Source organism: Canis lupus, chromosome 2, assembly GCF_003254725.2.
Source record: "Canis lupus dingo isolate Sandy chromosome 2, ASM325472v2, whole genome shotgun sequence".
In the NCBI taxonomy this organism is placed as follows: Eukaryota; Metazoa; Chordata; class Mammalia; order Carnivora; family Canidae; genus Canis; species Canis lupus.
The window spans coordinates 77,245,913-77,263,682 of NC_064244.1; the positions used below are offsets into that span (position 1 = coordinate 77,245,913).

Genomic DNA, 17,770 nt, shown 5'->3' on the forward strand with positions numbered 1-17,770 from the left:
CATTCCTTACTCACCTACAAGGCTGGGGGTCCATAAAGCCAGGTACCAGGCTGGTTTTTCCAACAGGGCTTTTACACATTGGCTCCATAAATCAACCTTAGTTTCTTCCATTTTGTTCTAGGCACATCATTCTCAACTATGACAACCCAAGCAAGGCCTTGGGAATATAACCAGTTTCCAATGATGTCCTGTCATAAGGAAACAGATCCTTATTGAACTTAGGTAAATAATTATATTACCTTGAAAAGAATACTCCATATGGGTTTCCAAATTCTGGAGGGATCAGGGAACCTGTTCTGTTTCTGTTTGCAAAAGCACCATCTACTAAATTGTCCTGAGTTCTAGACAGCTTGAGATAAAAGGGAAAGGAATTCTTTAAATCCAGAAAATAGAACATTAAGAAAAACAGCAAAGTTCGGTGCAAAAACTGAGATCATCCTTCACTGGTTAATTCAGTCCCGTGCAATTAATTCTTGTTCTGCTTGATCTTGGGTTAGCAATTTGATGAACCCATCAGCTTCTCTGCTAGTTCTGGAAATCCTTATGCAAGGCAGCTACGTGATCTAAAGGTTATTCAATGTCATCAGAAGACTGTTCCCCAGAATACCTGCCCTGGTCCTTTCCCGGGGTCTCTGAAATAGTCCTTGCTAATTAGGATGAAGCATTTTGGCTGCCAACTGATTATATGACCTTTTCGGGAAAGCATCAGAGGAAAACTTACTATCTGTAAATGACAAAAGGCTTAAAATGGCTGTGGCTAAAGATCTGGTGAGAGTTCATTATAATACAATTAACTGACAAGGGAATGTAATTGTCTCTGTGACTTACAACACATTAAGATAATAACTAGAATTATGACTAATAACGTTATACCAGGACATTTCAAAAGCTGCAAAGCATTGACAAATTTCTATGAACTTCATGCAATTTCGAAAATATTTATATTAATTTAAAATATTTACCCATACAAATATAACAGGAAAAGTTAAAGCACTTCTGATTTGACAGTGCCTGCCATGCGATTCAACATGTCAAATAAACCGGATTATTTTTAACATCTCTCTTTTTACAAATGTGAAAGAACAAATCCCTGGAGATTTTCCAGGGACCCAGTTCAAGGTCAGTTTAAGATCAAGATTTCATTTAGGAATTGATTTTTGGGAAGGCAAAATTGTCAGAAATATAAAAACGAAACAAAAACCCTAGATCTTTTAAAAGAAAAGTCTGGAGGGCGCCTGGGGGGCTCAGTGGGTTAAGCAACTGACTTCAGCTCAGGTCATGATCTCAGGGTCATGGGATGGAGCCCTGCATCTTTGCGCTCAATGGGGCTGCGGGGGTGGGGAGGGTGTCTGCTTCTCCCTTTCCCTTTGCCCCTCCCTCAGCTCTCTCTCTCTTAAATAAATAAAACTTTTTTAAAAAGTGAAAAGCCTGTGTTCTCTTAAATAATCAATGACATGATATAGTTAACATAAACTTGTGAAATTATGCGGATAGAACACAATCTTTGTTTCCTAGGCAGTTTTACTTAAAAGGTAAAGAAAAACCTACAATCTCTTACAAAGAGCAGACCAATAATCCAAGAAAAGCTTTTTGTTTCAGCAGAAACAAAACCAAACTCTAGTTCTGCACCTGCACACTATCTGGCTCATTTTTAAGACCTTATAAATAAATCAATTCGATCTAAGCCATCTTGACCGTTGACATGAAATTCCTTTTCCACTAACTCCCTACACCTTCTATATCCACTCAAATGTTTTTTTTGTCCCTTATTTTCCTCTTTCTCATTCCGGAAAAACTATTAAGCAACCCCTAAATAACTTGCACATTGAAGGCAAAATTATTTTTTTTAATTTTTATTTTTTGAAGGCAAAATTATTCTCCTTTTTCCTAAATAGAAATATAGCTCACATTCTTGCATATTCTGCATGCAGTTTTTTCCTTCACCCTTATTATTCCTAGATATTTCTAGCAATTCATTTACATATTTTGATTAGAATTCTTAATCCTTCATAATCTTAATTTCCAGTGAAAACAAGGAAGTAGATAATTAACTGTGTATATATCAATGTTCTATAGTAAATCAGCAAATTTTATGAATATGCCATCTCACAATTTCTTGAAATATATGGTTCTTCTAGTATGGCCTTTCTTGTTTATTAATAGACTCAAAGAAATTTCTTTATACCATATAAGAATAAAAAGCCAAAAGTGTATAAGCTTGAATTTGTGCTTGGTAATTAATGTCTTAGTGGTTTATCTGACTACTAAGTGATTAGAAATGACTTTTTTAAAAGATTTTATTTATTTATTCATGAGAGACACACAGAGAGAGGCAGAGACATAGGCAGAGGGAGAAGTAGGCTCCCTGCGGGGAGCAGGACTCAACTCCAGAAGCCTGGGATTGGGATCTGAGCCAAAGGCAGACCCCAGGACCCCGGGATCGTGATATGAGCCACCCAGGTGCCCCTAGAAATGACTTAGATATTTAATGAATATCTATTACTTAATTTAATGTAGCATAACTGTTAAGATTGCAAGCCAGTAAAAAAATTCTGGAAACTGTTCTTAGGCGGGCATATTAGAACATTAAGCAACACTACCCAGCATCTCAAGCTATTTCCACTAACCATTTTTACAGCCCATACATGTTAGGCAATCATCATGGAAACAAAAGCCGAAAAAGTTGAAGACAAGGGTTTTCTCTTTTCTGCGGTTCTTGATCTACACAAGGTCATGGATATCAAGCAATTCATTTTTACTGCATCTTTACTCAGCATTTGTTCTTAGGTTCAATTTATACTTTTTTACAATCTTAAACATCTGGTAGATATGACATTACCTTATTTAACTACTGATAAAACATAAAACATATGCTTGAACAATACTTCAGTGCTGATAAATCAAAAGACATGGCTGTTTTTGTCCAACCAATGCTATTAAACTGTTCTTATTTGTGCATATTTCCTCAAATGATATGGGCTTGAAAAATATTTTGGTTAGTTTCTATATGTCTGGGTGTTTCAGAAAGACTTAATTAATAGAAGTGCTGATTTCTATCTAAGCCATGTTGAATATAGCTCTGTTAAGGGATTCCATGAATTAGTCGGCAATGCCATCTTGAGTACAATATCACACGTACATCACATACATATACACACACACACAAACGGATGGTGCACACAGAGATCTTACAGGTTTCATTCTAAAATTTTAGCCTTTTAGTAAAACCATGGCTTTTTAGATCTCATCTTCGCTCCATTTTGTATTTTTACGTGAATTGTGTTTCTGGCAGATGGGACAAGTTGAGTTTGTTTATTCGGTATGAGAGCTGAAGCTTTTTACCAGTGTTTGTGGAGGAGACGTCTAAGCTTTTCAGGTGCCCCAATATGTAATTTTTAAAAAAAGATTTTATTTATTTATTTGAGAGAGAAAGAGAGGGCACACAGGGGAGGAGCAGAGAGAGAAGGACAAGCAGATTCTTCACTGAGTGAATAGCTCAGGATGGGGCTGGATCCCAGGACCCTGAGATCATGATCTGAGCCAAAATCAAGAGTCAGATGCTCAACCGACAGCGCCACCCAGTCGCTCCCCCCCACCACCAATGTGTAATTTTAAGGAGGCTGTGTAATACATTTTAGGGGAGAGATTGAGGGGACCCCCAGCAGCTGCCTGGAAGTCTCCAAAGCCCATCTAAGCGAATAAAATATCCAGTCTGTTTCCAAAGAACATTATTCTTCTTAGCTTTGGGTAGTTGGTCCCAGGAGTCCCTGGATCCCTTGAGAAACCCTGATGGAGCCAGGGAGCTAATTATTCAAAGGTCTGGCAGGGGCAGACAGAGGGAGGGAGGAGGCAGAGGTTTGAAGGGACCTATCAGGGGATACAAGGGAACAGAACAGACCAAAGGTGGTAGGAGAGGCCGTGGGAAGGGAGGGGTCTTCGAGGAAGCAGTCAAGTTCCAAATTCAGCAGAGGGACGGGTAGAGGGGCTTCAGTCCACTGAGAAGTTTCCTTGGAAGAAGCAGGATCAAAAAGAATAGAGAGGCTTCCCAAAGAGCCAGGAAAAATATTTCAGCCTCGGGAGTCAGGGAGTGAATCCTCACTCAAAGGAAAGGGCCAAGAAGAAAGACTTCCAGCCCAGCGGGTAGCTGTCAAACAAAGTAGCCTGTGACTCTCATCCGGCTTCACGGAGTGTACGCAGAACCTTCAGAACCGAAACCTGTCCCAGCCATGCTGCAGTGGACACTTACCGGGAGCCCCGGCTCAGGAGCCGGGCTCACAGCGGATTCCCGACCAATCGGTCAGGACTGAAGACAAAGGCCTCCAGATGTCCACTTGGGGGATCACAGGTGAAGCGGCCAGGGGTCAATGATGATGACTGATCTCATCCAAGTCATGGCACCACGGCTGTTAGGATACCAGAGAGCCTGACAGTAGTTGTGGTAACCACCGATTTTATTCAAGAGTGATCACAAGGGCCAGTGTACAACTGGGCTCTATTCTGAATACAATTATGAATCCTCCCTTTTCTTAGGTGGTGAGTTTATAGCCAAGGAGCAAGGAGAGGGGCTGGTGGATGGAAGATTGCTGAGAGGGCGGGATGATTCTTGCTAAACTGACCTAACAGGAGATAGATAGATAGATAGATAGATAGATAGATAGATAGATAGATGGATAGATATTCTTTTTTATCGGAGTTTGATTTGCCACCATGCATTATACCACTCAGTGCTCATCCTGTCAAGTACCTAACAGGATTCTTGCAGAAGGAAGGCAGGCCCGGTGGGGGGTGGTGGTGGTGGTGATCAGGGACCACCTGGGAAACAGTTCAGGGTAAGGAATTTGATCAGATATTGGGGAGCAGGAGGGGATTCTTGCTAAAATGGGGCAGCGCTATGATGGATACAGAAACCCTGAGGTCAAGACCGGGTTAAGAAAGGTCTCAAAGGAGCCTAACTAAAAAAAAAAAAAAAAAAAAAAAAGGAGCCTAACTAAAAGTTGGGTCAAGGACAGAGTCTTTGTCAATGGAAGACCCAGACAGTGCAGCCCGTGCAAAGCAAATGCAGTCCCCTCCTCAAGGCTTAGCATAAAAGATGTTGGAAGGAGTAGCTAAGTTGGAAGGAGTCCTGGGGAAGGAGAGAACTGCCCCCAGACTACAGAAGCAAGGGGCCTCCTCCTCAAAAAATGTGACCCCCTCACCCCTCCTCTCCTCCACCAAGGACCTCAAACATGCCATCCTAGCTCCACCCCTTATCAGGGGCTCCCCTCCGGGACTGCCACCGACATCCTTGGGGCTTCAATCTCCATGCTCCCCACGATGCCGCTTGGCACCACATGGCAAGGTTACCACACGCCTGCCTTCCCCTCCCAGCCTATGGGCTTCCTGCAGGTAGAGTCTGTCTGATTAGAAGTACCCCCCCACCCCACCCTCTGGTCCACAGAAGACCCTCGGTACAGATCCACTGAATGAATGAACCAATGGATGATCTCGTCCAGGGGTTTCCAAGCTTTCAAAAAAGGTACCAAAGAATGTCTTTTCTTCTTACAGCAGTTCGTGTGAATGCTCAGTATACACGACAGGAAAAGCAGAGCTGCTCAATTAAACGTTGAGGTGGGGGGAGCAGCACCCCACAGATCATCCCAGGTGTGCCCAGGAAAACACATGGCCTCGGGATACACCTGAAACAGCTTCTCTGGTCCCTCTGCATGTGAGGAAACTGATGCCCACAACAGGGAACAGACCTAAGTCAGAAAAGGGGCCACGGTGAGGACCAGGACTTTTTGCTCTGCTGGATTTCTGGTCGCTGGTCCTGGCCCCAGCTGCCCCGGTCATTATCAAGAAGGCGCAAGGAAGGGTAGTTAGAGGTCAGATGGGGGAGCCTGGGTGACTCAGTTGGTTAAGTGTCTGACTCTTGACTTTGGCTCAGGTGGTGATCTCAAGGTTATAGGATTGAAGCCGGAGTCAGGCTCTGCATTCAGGGGGTGTCTGCTTGAGATTCTCTCTTTCCTCTTCCTCCTGCCCCTCACCCCCCACTCTTTCTCTTTCCCTCTCTCTACCACACACACACACACACACACACACACACTCACTCATTAATTAATTAAATCTTTAAAAAAATCGGATGCTGAGGAGTCAGCCTCAGCCTCATCACTTACAACCTGCGTGACTTTGGACAAGTTACTTTGCCTCTCTGGGCCCCAACTGTTAAACAGTAAAGGATGGGGTGCAGACTAATGCCTGACAAGCACCCAGCCCAAAAGTTATCACTGAACAACCCTTGGAACACACCACTTTCCAGCCTTCCCGACACTTGTCTCTCTGCTGGAGCAGGGCCACTTCACCCAGGCGGGGAGCAGGAGGGGACAGGCCATGCCAGCTGCTGGTGCCAAGGAACCTGCTTACCCCAGAGCTGCAGACGCTGGAGGGAGTCTCTGTGCCCTCTCGTGATGCCCAACCAGTGGCTACCATGCCAAGGAGGATAGCAGTGGGGAGCTGAGGCAGGAGGCCTTTATTAGATTGAGGATGGGGAGCTGAATCCTGTGGAGAGTCTCTGGGGTGCAGCATCCCAGACAGGCTGGGGCAAGAAGGGGGGTGGGGGGGCAGGCAAGACTCCTTGGCAGCAGAATCTCATCCCAGCACACAGACCCAGACTCTCTGGAGTGGAGGTATGTGCAAGATGAAGGGGCATAGCCAGACACCTGGGCTCCCTGGGTGAGGGCAGAGGCCTCTGCTGACCCCACCTCCAGGGGGGACTCTGGGTGCCCCATCCTGGCTCCACCCCTGACTTGGCTCAGAGATAACAGGTCCACCCAAGATGGCCAGGAGAGGGTAGTTTGTGAACAAGAAGATGTCAGTGATGAGGCTCACAGGGGACCACAGCCGCCACACCACGACAGTCAGCAGAAGGCGAGTGGTGGCAAGGCCTTCTCTCACGCATAGTGACCACAGATGCCAACCAGAAGCTTCATCCTCAGTCCCCAAGCCTGGTGTTCTAGAAGCTGCAGCTCGGCAAGGCTCCTGCCAGTCCTGCTATGTTTGGGGTAGACCTCCTCTCCCCAGCCCCATGCCTCCCTTGCCTCTGCCTTTCTTGACCATCCCTAATGGCAGTGGTCTACAGGGTACTGGTACTGGCAGGGCGGGTGGAGATTCCTGACGGCTGCTCTCGGTGTCCGGGTGGGTCACAGTGCTGTCACTGGGTCCTCGGGGGTAGGCAGGGCGTGCGGGCTACTCGGGCTACTGGAAGGCCGCTGAACTCGAGGTCAAGAGGCGAGGCGAGGCAAGCAGGACAGGGGAGGGTGCACCTGGAGAAACAGCAATGCTGGCGCAGGGTCAGGAAACCTGGTCCCACTGAGGCTGACCCTCCTCGGCCTCTGCCCGCAATCCCAAGGCCTCAGTGGGAGCCCTGCAGCCCAGGCTCCTTCACCCCACTTCTCCTGCCACTCTGGTCTGGACGTCTCACCTCTCTCCCCCCTTCTCCCCACCCTTCCCTCTTCAGACTTCTCCCTCCCCCTGCCTTCCCCAATCTTCCCCACTGCCTCCTCCTCATACCTGGTCCCTCCTGACTTTGTTTCCCCCTTCATGGAGATGGGTCGGACCCAGGGGTGCAGCCTCGCCTCTCCCTGGCAGGGAGAGAGAGGCCTAGGGTCCTTCTACCCACTGGCCTGGCTGCTGCAGGAGGGGAGGCGGGGGGCGGGGGAGGGCCCTGTCCCCTCCATGTCTGTCGGGGTCCCAGGAGGCTGGAGTTGGGACTAAACTCTGCCCCTCCTCAGAGCAGGGCAGTATTGTAGGGCCGGCTCAGTGGGCAGGCAGGGCAGGCCGGCGAGTGTTGTCAGAGCCCTGGAGGCTGCTCTGAGGCCAGACTTGGGGGCTGAGACACTAAGCTCTGTGGCCATCTTGTGAGGTCTGGGCCTGGACTCGGGGCTCCTCACCCTTAATGGGGTTCTAGATCGCCACTAGGCCCTCAAAGCAAGGATCAGCCTGAGTCATCTCCTAGGGGCAGCCAAGAGGGCCCCAGGGCCCAGGCTTTGGGACCGGCACCCCGTCTGTCTGGGAACCCGTCTGAGGACACAGCGAGCTCTGGCTGCACTGGCAGCTCCGGATCTTGGTCTCTAAGCCTCCGGGGTCCAACCTTCAGGGTGAGGCTGAGGAAGTCAGGCTGGGGCCCGTGGCAACGGCGTTGCCTTCCACACTCAGGAGAGGCCCCAACAGGCCACATGTTCCCTGCCAAGTCTAGGACCCACAGCAGGACCCAGCCATGCCCAGTGTCAGGCCGGAGGACCCTGGGGGGCACAGCCAGGGCCCAGGCCTTCCAGAGTCCTCTGGGGCCCGTCTTGCCAGAGGGCTCCAGGGAGGAAGCAGCCAGGCAGCCCCCGGGGCTCCCAGTCTTCCCCACCTCCCCTTGCTCCATCTGTCTGGTCCCCAGAGCCAGAACCTCCACCCCTCTTCTCTGTCAGCCCCCAGAGGGCACTAGGGAGGTGCAGGGGGAGTGGGGGAGAGGTGTCCATAGGCCGCGTCTTCCAGGGGCGGCTCATAGATGCTGCAGTTGGGCGTGGGGCCCTGACAGTAGATGTTGAGGTAGTTGCGATGCTTCTCATTGTACTTCTGGTTCTGGAGGCACAGAACCACGTTCTTGTCACACTCACAGGTCTGCTTGTCACACTCCGTCTCGTTGAGCTCACCTGTGGGGGGCAGAGGTTCTAGTGGGCCCCAGAAAGGGGTGGCATGGCGGGCAGCACCAGCGCCACCGGCGGGCCACCCCAGGCCCGAGGGCTCAGAAGCTCTGGGCTGGGCCCCATGGTCTGTGTCAACAGCCCTCCTGGTGGCTCTGGAGGGTGCTTAAATCAGAGAACCCCTGAAGTCCAATGTGCCATTTTATAGCTGGGGAAACAGGCCCAAAAAGGGGGACGGGTTTACCTAAGTCACCCAGTAAATCTGAGGCAGAGCTGGGGCAGACGATCAGGTGTCAGAAAGCCCCGCACCTCCTACCCTCCTCTCTTCCATCACAGAATCATGGGACTCCCCACCCTGGAGGGGGCTGGTGGTAAGGAGCCACTGAGGAAGGGCTTCCCATGAGCAAAGGCTTGAGATCTAGTCACTGTTGCTGCTGCTACTACTCTTAGCCCCCAGAAATCAACTACTCTGACCGCTCTCAACCTTAGGGGTGCACTAGGACCCACGGTGGCGCTGGGGGGGTGCTTTTTGAAACGAAGACCGCTGGGCCCCAGCCCTACAGCTTCAGATTTGGTAGGTCTGGGTGGGGGCCTGATAATCTGCATTTCTAGGCAGCTCCTAGGTCATGCTGATGTTGCCGGTTCGGGGAACACCCTTTGAGAACCCCTCACTAGCTCAGTCGTTCGCAAACTTCTCAAGCTTTCCGTCAGCAGAATCCTTTCTCTTAAATAAACTCTTTGCAGGAGGCTAACCTATCAAACGGTCTTAAGAGAAGCCGCCTAAGCTATAAAATGGGTTAAAGGGGCCAGCTGGACCACTCAGGACTCCCCATCACCTGACCCCAGGAACCCCCGAGCCCAACTTGAAAAGCACTGCTTGGGATAGTCCGCTGCCCTTTGGGGATCCTTGAAATGCTTTATTGAGGGGATACCCCCTCTCCCAAGCCAGGCCCTCCACTCCACGGTGGAACAGCAGAATATGAGGACCTCAGGGCCCTGGGCCCCCAAGGTGCCCCAGAAGTGCCCTATTCCCCACCAGACTCTTTCTCAGAGAACCGGAGACTTGGGGTTTTTGTTTTGGTTTTGGTTTTTGCTGGGCTTGCTTGTGAGCTCTTAGTGAGGGATCGTGAGCAGAACCCGGTTAAGACCAGGAAACAGGGGCAGCTGGGTGGCTCAGTAGTTGAATGTCTGCCTTTGGTTCGGGTTGTGATCCTGGGGTCCTGGGGTCGGGCTCCCCGCATGGAGCCTCCTTCTCCCTCTGCTTGTGTCTCTGTCTCTCTCTTTGTGTCTCTCATGAACGAATGAATAAAATCTTAAGAAAAGAAAGAAAAGACCAGGAGACAGAGGGAGCCCAGGGCTGTCCATGGGACCATGCCGGAGGCATCTGTTACCTAAAAGGAGGCAGGACAGGCGCGATTGGGCCATTAACTGGATGCCACGTCCTTCAGTTGAGGAATGGCCTGGAAAGTCCACGGTAAGGGAGGAAACCTGGCCAGGCCTGGTTCCCATAGCTTGAATCCTGGAAACACTGAGTGTCCCGGGAGGAGGTCACTTTCTGGTGGGGCCCCAAAGACAGAAAAGGAAGGGAGCAGGTCTGCTCTGATCCAAACCCTGCCACAGGCCCATGGAGACACAGGCCAGATAGGGAAGCACCCTGCGTAGGGTTCCCAGCAGGACATGGGGGCTGAATCCAGGTGTGAACCCAGGTCAGCGTGTCACAAAGTCTCACCATCACCAGAGGATCTGGTTAAAACGGATTCCTGGGCCCTCACCCAGACCCACTGAATCAGAACCACTCCCTAAACTCTGCAAAGCTTCAGAATCAAGGGCTAGAGAACCAGGGCGCAATTCAGGCTCAGAGCATCAGAGCGCAACAGGAGGAGGGCCGTGGCCAGAGTCCCCAGGTTTAACAAACAAACAAAAACAAGAGGCCAGGCTAAATTGAATTCCAGACAAACGGTGAATATTTTAGGGTACGTAGGTCCCAAACATTGCACGGGATATATTTCTGCTAATCTTTAATTTTATACTAAGAGGGACTGATTTTACGGTAACATTTAATTTTTAATACGAGTATGTCCCATGCCATCCCATCCTAGTAGCCCATATTTAAGATACCGTCCTGTGGAAATATTTTTCGGTGTTTATTTGAAATTTAAATTTAACTGGGCGTCTTGTGTGTCATCTGGCAACCCCGTGCACAGCCCCAGCCCAGGGCGGGGTGAGGGGTGGGGGCTGGCCATCTAAGCCCTTCTCCTCGGTGGGGAGGGGGCCAAGGCAGGGGGAGAACTCACTGCAGACGATCGAAGTGTTATTCTCGATGGTGTACTCGTAGTGGTCCACATAGGGGTGGCAGCCCAGGTCAAAGAGCTTCTGGTAGCAGCAGTCGTGGGCATGGCAACACCTAGAGGCAGGTAGAGGATGGCAGGCCCACGTAGCCAAGCTTGGCCCATCTCCCACCGGCAGAGACCCCAACCATCTCTTCCAGCCGAGATCAGACCTTCAGACTGAGGCCCAGAGAGGGGCAGTTACTTGCCTGAGGTCACACAGCCAGGCAGACTCAGCCAGTGCCCAGGTTTCCAGCTGGGCTCCCAGCTTTCGCTCTGGAAGCCCTGCCTGCCTCTGCGGGAGGCGGGAGGCACCAGGCTCTCTGGCCATGTGGTCGGGATGACAAGGACAGACAGGGCTAAGTCAGTGTCAAAGAGGCCATGCCTGGGTGTGGGTGAGGCCAGGGAGAGGCAGAGGTCTGCAGGGCTGAGTGGGATTGGGGGGCGAAGGACAGGAAGCAAATGTAGTGTGGCCACCCCAGCCCCTCTGGTGGAGGAAGGCGATTAGTCAACACACATTTATCAAGCACCCCCCCCCCCCTCCGCCAACGGTGCCAGTATTGGTGCTGGCTGCTCCTGGGGAGATAGGAGCAGAAAGAAAGCCATGGCTTCTGTCTGCAGTCTGAGGGAGGAGGCACAGCCCTCCATCAGAGCCTCCAGGGTGATGGGGTGACGGAGGTCACAGCCCTTGCTTTGGCTGAGCATGAGCTGTGTGTCTGTGGCTCCCATGTGTTTTGGGGGCAGGTCAATGCTTCCTTCCTGCTGAGCATGGGAGTTCAAATACCTCCAAGCCCATCCTTCTCCTCCAAGGAGAAGGACGGCAGAGAGCATCCAAGACACTGGAGGAGGACACAGGTCAAGGTCAGGCTCCCGGTCACTAACTCATTGAACGAGCCTCGTCCTTTGGTGAAAGGGCCCTGCCCCATCTCCCAGAGACGGAGATCTCTGTGCCCCTCTGCCCCTCCCGGTCCCCACAGCAGCACAGCCACTCCGGAACCTACCAGTCCACCTCGTCCATGGGCAGCCCGTACCCTCCCAGCCCACAGTAGCAGCCGTAGCCCACGAAGGACAGGATGGCGCTCCTTCCCGTGATGGCCTCCACCATGTACTTCAGGTTGAGCAGGCTGCTGCGGGCCACGGGCAGGACTGCAAGAGAACCAGGGGGTGCTGTGAGCGCCCGGCCCGCTGGGTGGCCCCTCCTGTCTGACTGTCCTCCCCGCACCCCAGGGCCAGGGCAAGGGGGAGCACAGGGGGAGGATGGGGGCAATGTATAAAAAGCTGTCACAAGGGGCACTGGGTGGCCCAGTCGGTTAAGCGTCTGCCTCTGGCTCAGGCCATGGTCCCGGGGTCCTGGGATCCTGCCCCGCATTGGGCTCCCCGCTCAGTGGGGAGTCTGCTTCTCCCTCTGCCCCTCTCTTGCTTGTGCTCTCTCTCTCTCTTTCTCTCTCAAATAAATAAATAAAATCTTTTTAAAAGGATGCCTGGGTGGCTCAGCGGTTGAGCATCTGCCTTTGGCTCAGGGTGTGATCCTGGAGTCCTGGGATCGAGTCCCACATCAGGCTTTCTGCATGAAGCCTGCTTCTCCCTCTGCCTGTGTCTCTGCCTCTCTCTCTGTCTCTCGTGAATAAATAAATAAATAATCTTTAAAAAATAAAAATAAATCTTTTTTAAAATGCCATGTGGCACTAGGGACCTTAGAAAGTAATAATTATTGACTATTTGCTGAGGGCTCGGTGACAGGCACCGTCCTAAGCCCCTCCCCACGCCTTAACTCACTGAGTGCTATCATTATCCCCACTTTATAGATGAGGAGACTGAGGCCCAGAGCACGGAGTAGCTTGCCTGAGAACATTATCAAAAAGTGGTAGGGATAGAATTTGGAGCCAGGCAGTGAGATCCCAAGTGCCCCGTCTGCTGTAAGGGGCTTCACAAATGCCACGCGCTCTTCCCAACACAGGGGTTTGATTCTGGGCCCTGGGCTTAGTCTGGCTAGGGACTAAGAGTCCCGCACAGGGACTCGGTGTCTCTACACCGTCCTGGGGCTGGTGCAAATCACGATGAATCCAGAGCCAATTCAGTGCTCTGGTCATTCAGCCGAAACAGACAGACACGCACTCGTGCACAGGCGTGTGCCCACACACACACACACCAGTTTTCCCTTTGTCCTGTCTCACAGGAAGCAATAGTGAGATGCCCCCTCCCACACCAGCAAACTCAGCAGCTCCCCTGCACCTACCAGGCCGGCCCCCTCCCCAGCGGCGGAGTCTCCCCTGCCCTGCTCCCTGCCTCCTGGGGCCCCGGGGCTGTGCTGACTCCCCATCTTCTCCCCGCTGAGTCAGCCCTGAGCCTGGCGCTTGAGTCCTTACCTGGGTTAACCCCCCCCCCCCCCCCGCCCACACACACACACACATGCAGGCAGGAGAGCCGTGCTCACCCCATTTGATGGGTTTGGGGAGTCGTGCTCTACCCAAGTCTTTCTGCCTACAGGCTTCCTGATTTTTGTCATTACAGAAAATAAGGAGCAAATCAGAGAGGAAACGGGAAGGAGGTGGGACAATCGACCTTGAGAGGAGGGTGTAGAGGGAGGTATGTGGCTCAGCGGGTCCCGGGCAGGGAGAGGTGGGACCCCGCGTCCAGGGGCCTGAGCCCATCCCTGAGCCACACAGGGATGCAAGGGCTGCTGGTGAGGGAGCACAGAGGGGCCGCTCGGTCCCCCAGCCCTGCCTCCTGCGGAGCTGGCGTCCTGCGGCGGGAGGGGGACGTGGGTGCCAAGCGGCTCGGGAGTCAGATCTGGAATCGGGCCTTAGGAGTCAAACCCAGACAGCCCTGGGTTTGCAAACGGGTTCCTCCCCCGTGAGCTCTGCGGCACCGTGGGCAGGTTGCACAAGCTCTTTGACTTCACTTGGCAAATCTAAGGACCAGGTGGCTGTCCCTCCCCGAGGTCCTGGCCTCCTGGCTCCCTGGCCTCCCCGCCCCCCAGCGCCCGCCACCTCCTGGCTGTGCAGGTGTTCCCCCCGGGGCGGTGGGGGCAGCTTCCACCCCCAGGGCCCCCCGACCACAGCTCCATACGGCGTGGACATGACCACGCAGGCCCTCTACACCTCACACACGCAGGGACACACACTGTTACACTCACACAGACACACACCCCTCAGACTATCCTCCGCACACCACACTCCGGTGCGTACCCCACGCCCGCAAACACACGTTCACCCCCTCACACGCCGCACGCTCATGCAAGACACACGCTCACAGTTCCCTCTACACACTGCCTATGTTCACAAGCACGCACCTGTGATATGCTCACAGGCACCCCCCCACAGATGCACACTGTCCTTTACACAGCTGTGCACACACTCGCCCATGAACACCTCGCACGCTCGCTCACCTCACACTCACACTCACATACCCTTCCCACACTTGGGAGCGCGCCTGCGCACACTCACACATGCAGCCACCCATGCTGCACCCACGAAGCCAGGGCCACGTCTACACTCGGCCTCCAAGCAGGAGAAACGGAGTCTGGGCTGTTCCCGGCCAGGCCAGCGGCGGGGGCCGAACTCAAATGCTTGTTTTCTAAGCAACAGTCACTTGCGCGGCCAGTTGCGCCAACCGTTTCTCACATCTGGCCACCTCTGGCCTAATTTTGTTTCTGGCATCCCTTTCCCACCCTGCACAAACCAGGCTGCAGGCGATCCGTGTGGACGGGGGAGGGGGGGGGGTGCTGGGGCAACGACAGGTTCAGTCCGCCTCCCATCGCCCTGAGGCACCTGTCGCCGGAACACCTGGACGTGTGCGGGGTCAGACTTGTGTCAGGAGCCTCAGCTGTCCCCGATGGGTGCCCCGGAGAAGGAGCCCCCAGGCCCTCCCCACCGACGGCTTGTGCGCTCACAGACAGCCCTGCTACACACACACCTCACCCACCTAGAGGCGCCCACAATTAACACCCACCTCCGCACTTTATTGACGTGAGCTCTCCTCGGAGAGAGCACTGTGTGCTGAGACACACCCACCCACACACAGAGGCGTGTGTGCATGCACACACAAACCCATTAGCTCTTGTCTAATGTACACATGTACACAAACACACACTCCTATCTACACAAACACCCAGGTTTTCCCGGAGCAGCCAGACGCCCAGCAGACACTACCATTTTACGATGCTTGCTCAGCCCTGGGCGCTGCCGCCTTGGAGGCTCGTAAATGCCCAGCAGCCCGCCCTGACGTGTTTACAGCTGGCTGGAGGGGCAAACAGCCCCAAGGCAACGAGGCCGACAGGGCCTGAGCTGGGGATGGAGGCCCTGAGCCGGGTAGCACAGGCCCAGGCCAGCCAGTGGATGGGGATCAGGGGAGCCCCCGGTCACAGGAGAAAGGAGAAAGAGGAGTCTCCCCAGAGCCTCTACTCACCGCTGCCGGCCAGGACGACCATGGTGAAGAGTTTCTTCATACCCAGGCTAGATCTAAGAGAGGAGAAAATCCAAGTCCTGAGTCGGTCCCTTCCGCTCTCCTGCAGCTCCGGGCCTCACCGGAAGCCCCATCAAGGCTGTCCCTTCAGGCCCCAGCTCCTGCTGCCCCGGCTCTGTGATGAGCACCTCCCACCTGCCACCTGCCACCTGCACCTCCCGAGAAAACAGTCCCCAGGATGGCAGAACCAGGAGCCTCCTTCCTTCTTACCCTGAGCAGGAATGCCCTTCCTGCACCAGCTTCCAGGACAGGAAGCTCACTGTCTCATGGGTGCTGGCCACTGTCACAGAGCAGAACCAATCCCCTTTCCATAGATACTCCAGGAAGTCACATGACATGACCCAACCTGGTGGCTGGCCTTGGGTTTAAAGCCAGGAGACCTGGCCCCCTAGATTCTAGTCCCACTCTTCTTCCAAAATGCTGTGTGACCTCAGGTAGATCCCTTAGCCTCTCTGGGCCTCAAGTGCCTCAAGAGGATTGACTAGATGATCCTTAAGGCCCTTCTGGTGCTGAAAATGCAGTGACATATCTCAGTCATCACTCAAAGACTTAGAGCTACTCTTTCTGGAGAAATGGTCTCTAGGAGCCAGTTCCCTGACCCCAACCCTGCTCTCTCCAACGAGGACTCCATCCCAGGGTAGCAGGCACGTACCTGGAGGTTCTCCAAGAAGAGACCCTGAGACGTGGGCCCCTCAACCCAGAGGAGTGCCTAACCAGCACCTTCCTCCTGAACACTTTGGGGTTGGCCTGTGCCCCATCTGCCATGTTCTGTGTTCTGGGGGTCCAGCGACATAGGGCTTGTAAAGTCCGTGATCACTCTGAAGGCTCCGGGTAGCAGGCCTCAGCTTCACGCAGCCACACACGCTGGCAGGGTAGTGCCGGGGCAATGCCCCTGGGCTGGAGGTAGGTGCCACTGCCCTAGAAAAAAGAGGCTCCACCTCCTCCGTCCCACAGCCACTGCCCTGCCCACAGCCACCTGGTACGGTCCCCACCCCAGGGCGCCCTGCCTGCAAGTGGGGGCTTACACGCCTGCCCAGGAGCTGGCCCCTCCCTGTGCATCTGGAAGGAAATTGGTCCAAACGTCTCCCTGCCCCCACCTGAAAGGGATGTGCAACAGGAAATCATTCGGTTACATGTGTTCAAGCTCAGTGGGGCGAGCCTTACTCAAGGGGGCCTGGGAGAGATGTGGGGCCCCTCAGTGGAGTTTCACAGTGGGGGACAGAGACTGCGTTCAATGTCAAATACAGCAAAGAAAAGGGGGATTTGTAGCTGGTGAGCAGGACGGGGGTCAGCGGATGGAAAATCACTAAGGGAGGTGTGGATTCCAGCTAAAGCCCCCCAGCAGGGCTCCTGCAGAAGACAGGCCAGGGTGACCAGACATCCCCTGGAGGTGGCAGGTGATGAGGAACCCCATGCGACATCGGGGCCATTGGCTGTGGAGGATGGGGGCTCCTGGCTGAGCCGACTCGGAGAGGTTCTTGCAGAGAATGCAGGACAGCGAAGAACACAGGAGTCCGAAAGTCCAGGCTTCTCTGAAAAAGAGCTCAAGGGGCCCCGAGCTCAAGGTTTGGTCAAAGAGAGAGTCTCTGCCAGGGGCGCTCCGTGTGGACATGCCCATGTCTCTAAGGCAACCGTCCACTGTTGGAAGCGTGTTCCTCCAGAATCCGTGGAGAACTCTCCACGCACATCTGCAAGCTCCTTGGCGCCCCCACTTGGCTAAGCCTGGAGGAGGCCCTCCGCTGGCCTGGGAAAGGGCGAGTGGGTTTGATCTGGACCCCAGAGCAGTCTTCTCTGCACAGCCCCACTGTGGCAGGCCTGGCCCGACGCCTCTCCGTGGTGGGGGCTGTCCTGGGCATGGCATCCAGCATCCCTGACCTCCACCACCCGACCCGGGAGGAGTCCCCTCCCCACGCTCCTCTCCCCTACACTTACCAAGTTGTAACAAAAAATGTCTCCAGACAATTCTCGATGTACCCCTGGGGGCACAGCCGTCTCTGGTTGACAGTCTGGTGGCCTGCGAGTTGCTGCCATTTGCCTTTTATGGGGGTGGCATGTATGTGGGGGAGACAGGAGAGAAGCAGAGTGGGGCCAAGGCTCTGGAGCCTCTGGAGGTTTGCACAGTTGCACCAATCCGAGGCTCCAACCCCAGCACCCACACTTCTTGGCTCCGAGAGCCCAGCAGGAGAGCTCCCTCTCCTGGTCTCTGAGTCCCCAGCTGTGGAATGGATCCAACCAGGCCTCACTGAGTAAGGATTAGGCTACCAGGTGACAGGAGTCGAGTCATCTGGGGTGTGTGGCAAGTGCCCAGTTAAA

At 53.4% G+C, this 17,770-nt stretch overlaps 1 protein-coding gene across 2 annotated transcripts; it reads right to left on the reverse strand.

Moving 5' to 3' along the window:
- Positions 1–6,490: 6,490 nt before the first annotated feature.
- Positions 6,491–16,371, reverse strand: PLA2G2F (phospholipase A2 group IIF). Of its 2 annotated transcripts, none has more exons than XM_025447986.3 (5): positions 16,110–16,371; positions 15,401–15,453; positions 11,995–12,139; positions 10,961–11,070; positions 6,491–8,675 (listed from the first exon to the last, which is right to left on the reverse strand). In XM_025447986.3, the coding sequence occupies exons 1-5, from the start codon at positions 16,220–16,222 to the stop codon at positions 8,464–8,466; spliced, it is 633 nt and encodes a 210-aa protein (XP_025303771.1). In that variant the 5' UTR covers positions 16,223–16,371; the 3' UTR covers positions 6,491–8,463. The 2 variants fall into 2 exon arrangements, with proteins under 2 accessions (XP_025303771.1, XP_025303770.2); XM_025447985.3 differs by lacking the exon at positions 16,110–16,371 and adding an exon at positions 15,668–15,752.
- Between the last annotated feature and the right edge of the window lie 1,399 nt (positions 16,372–17,770).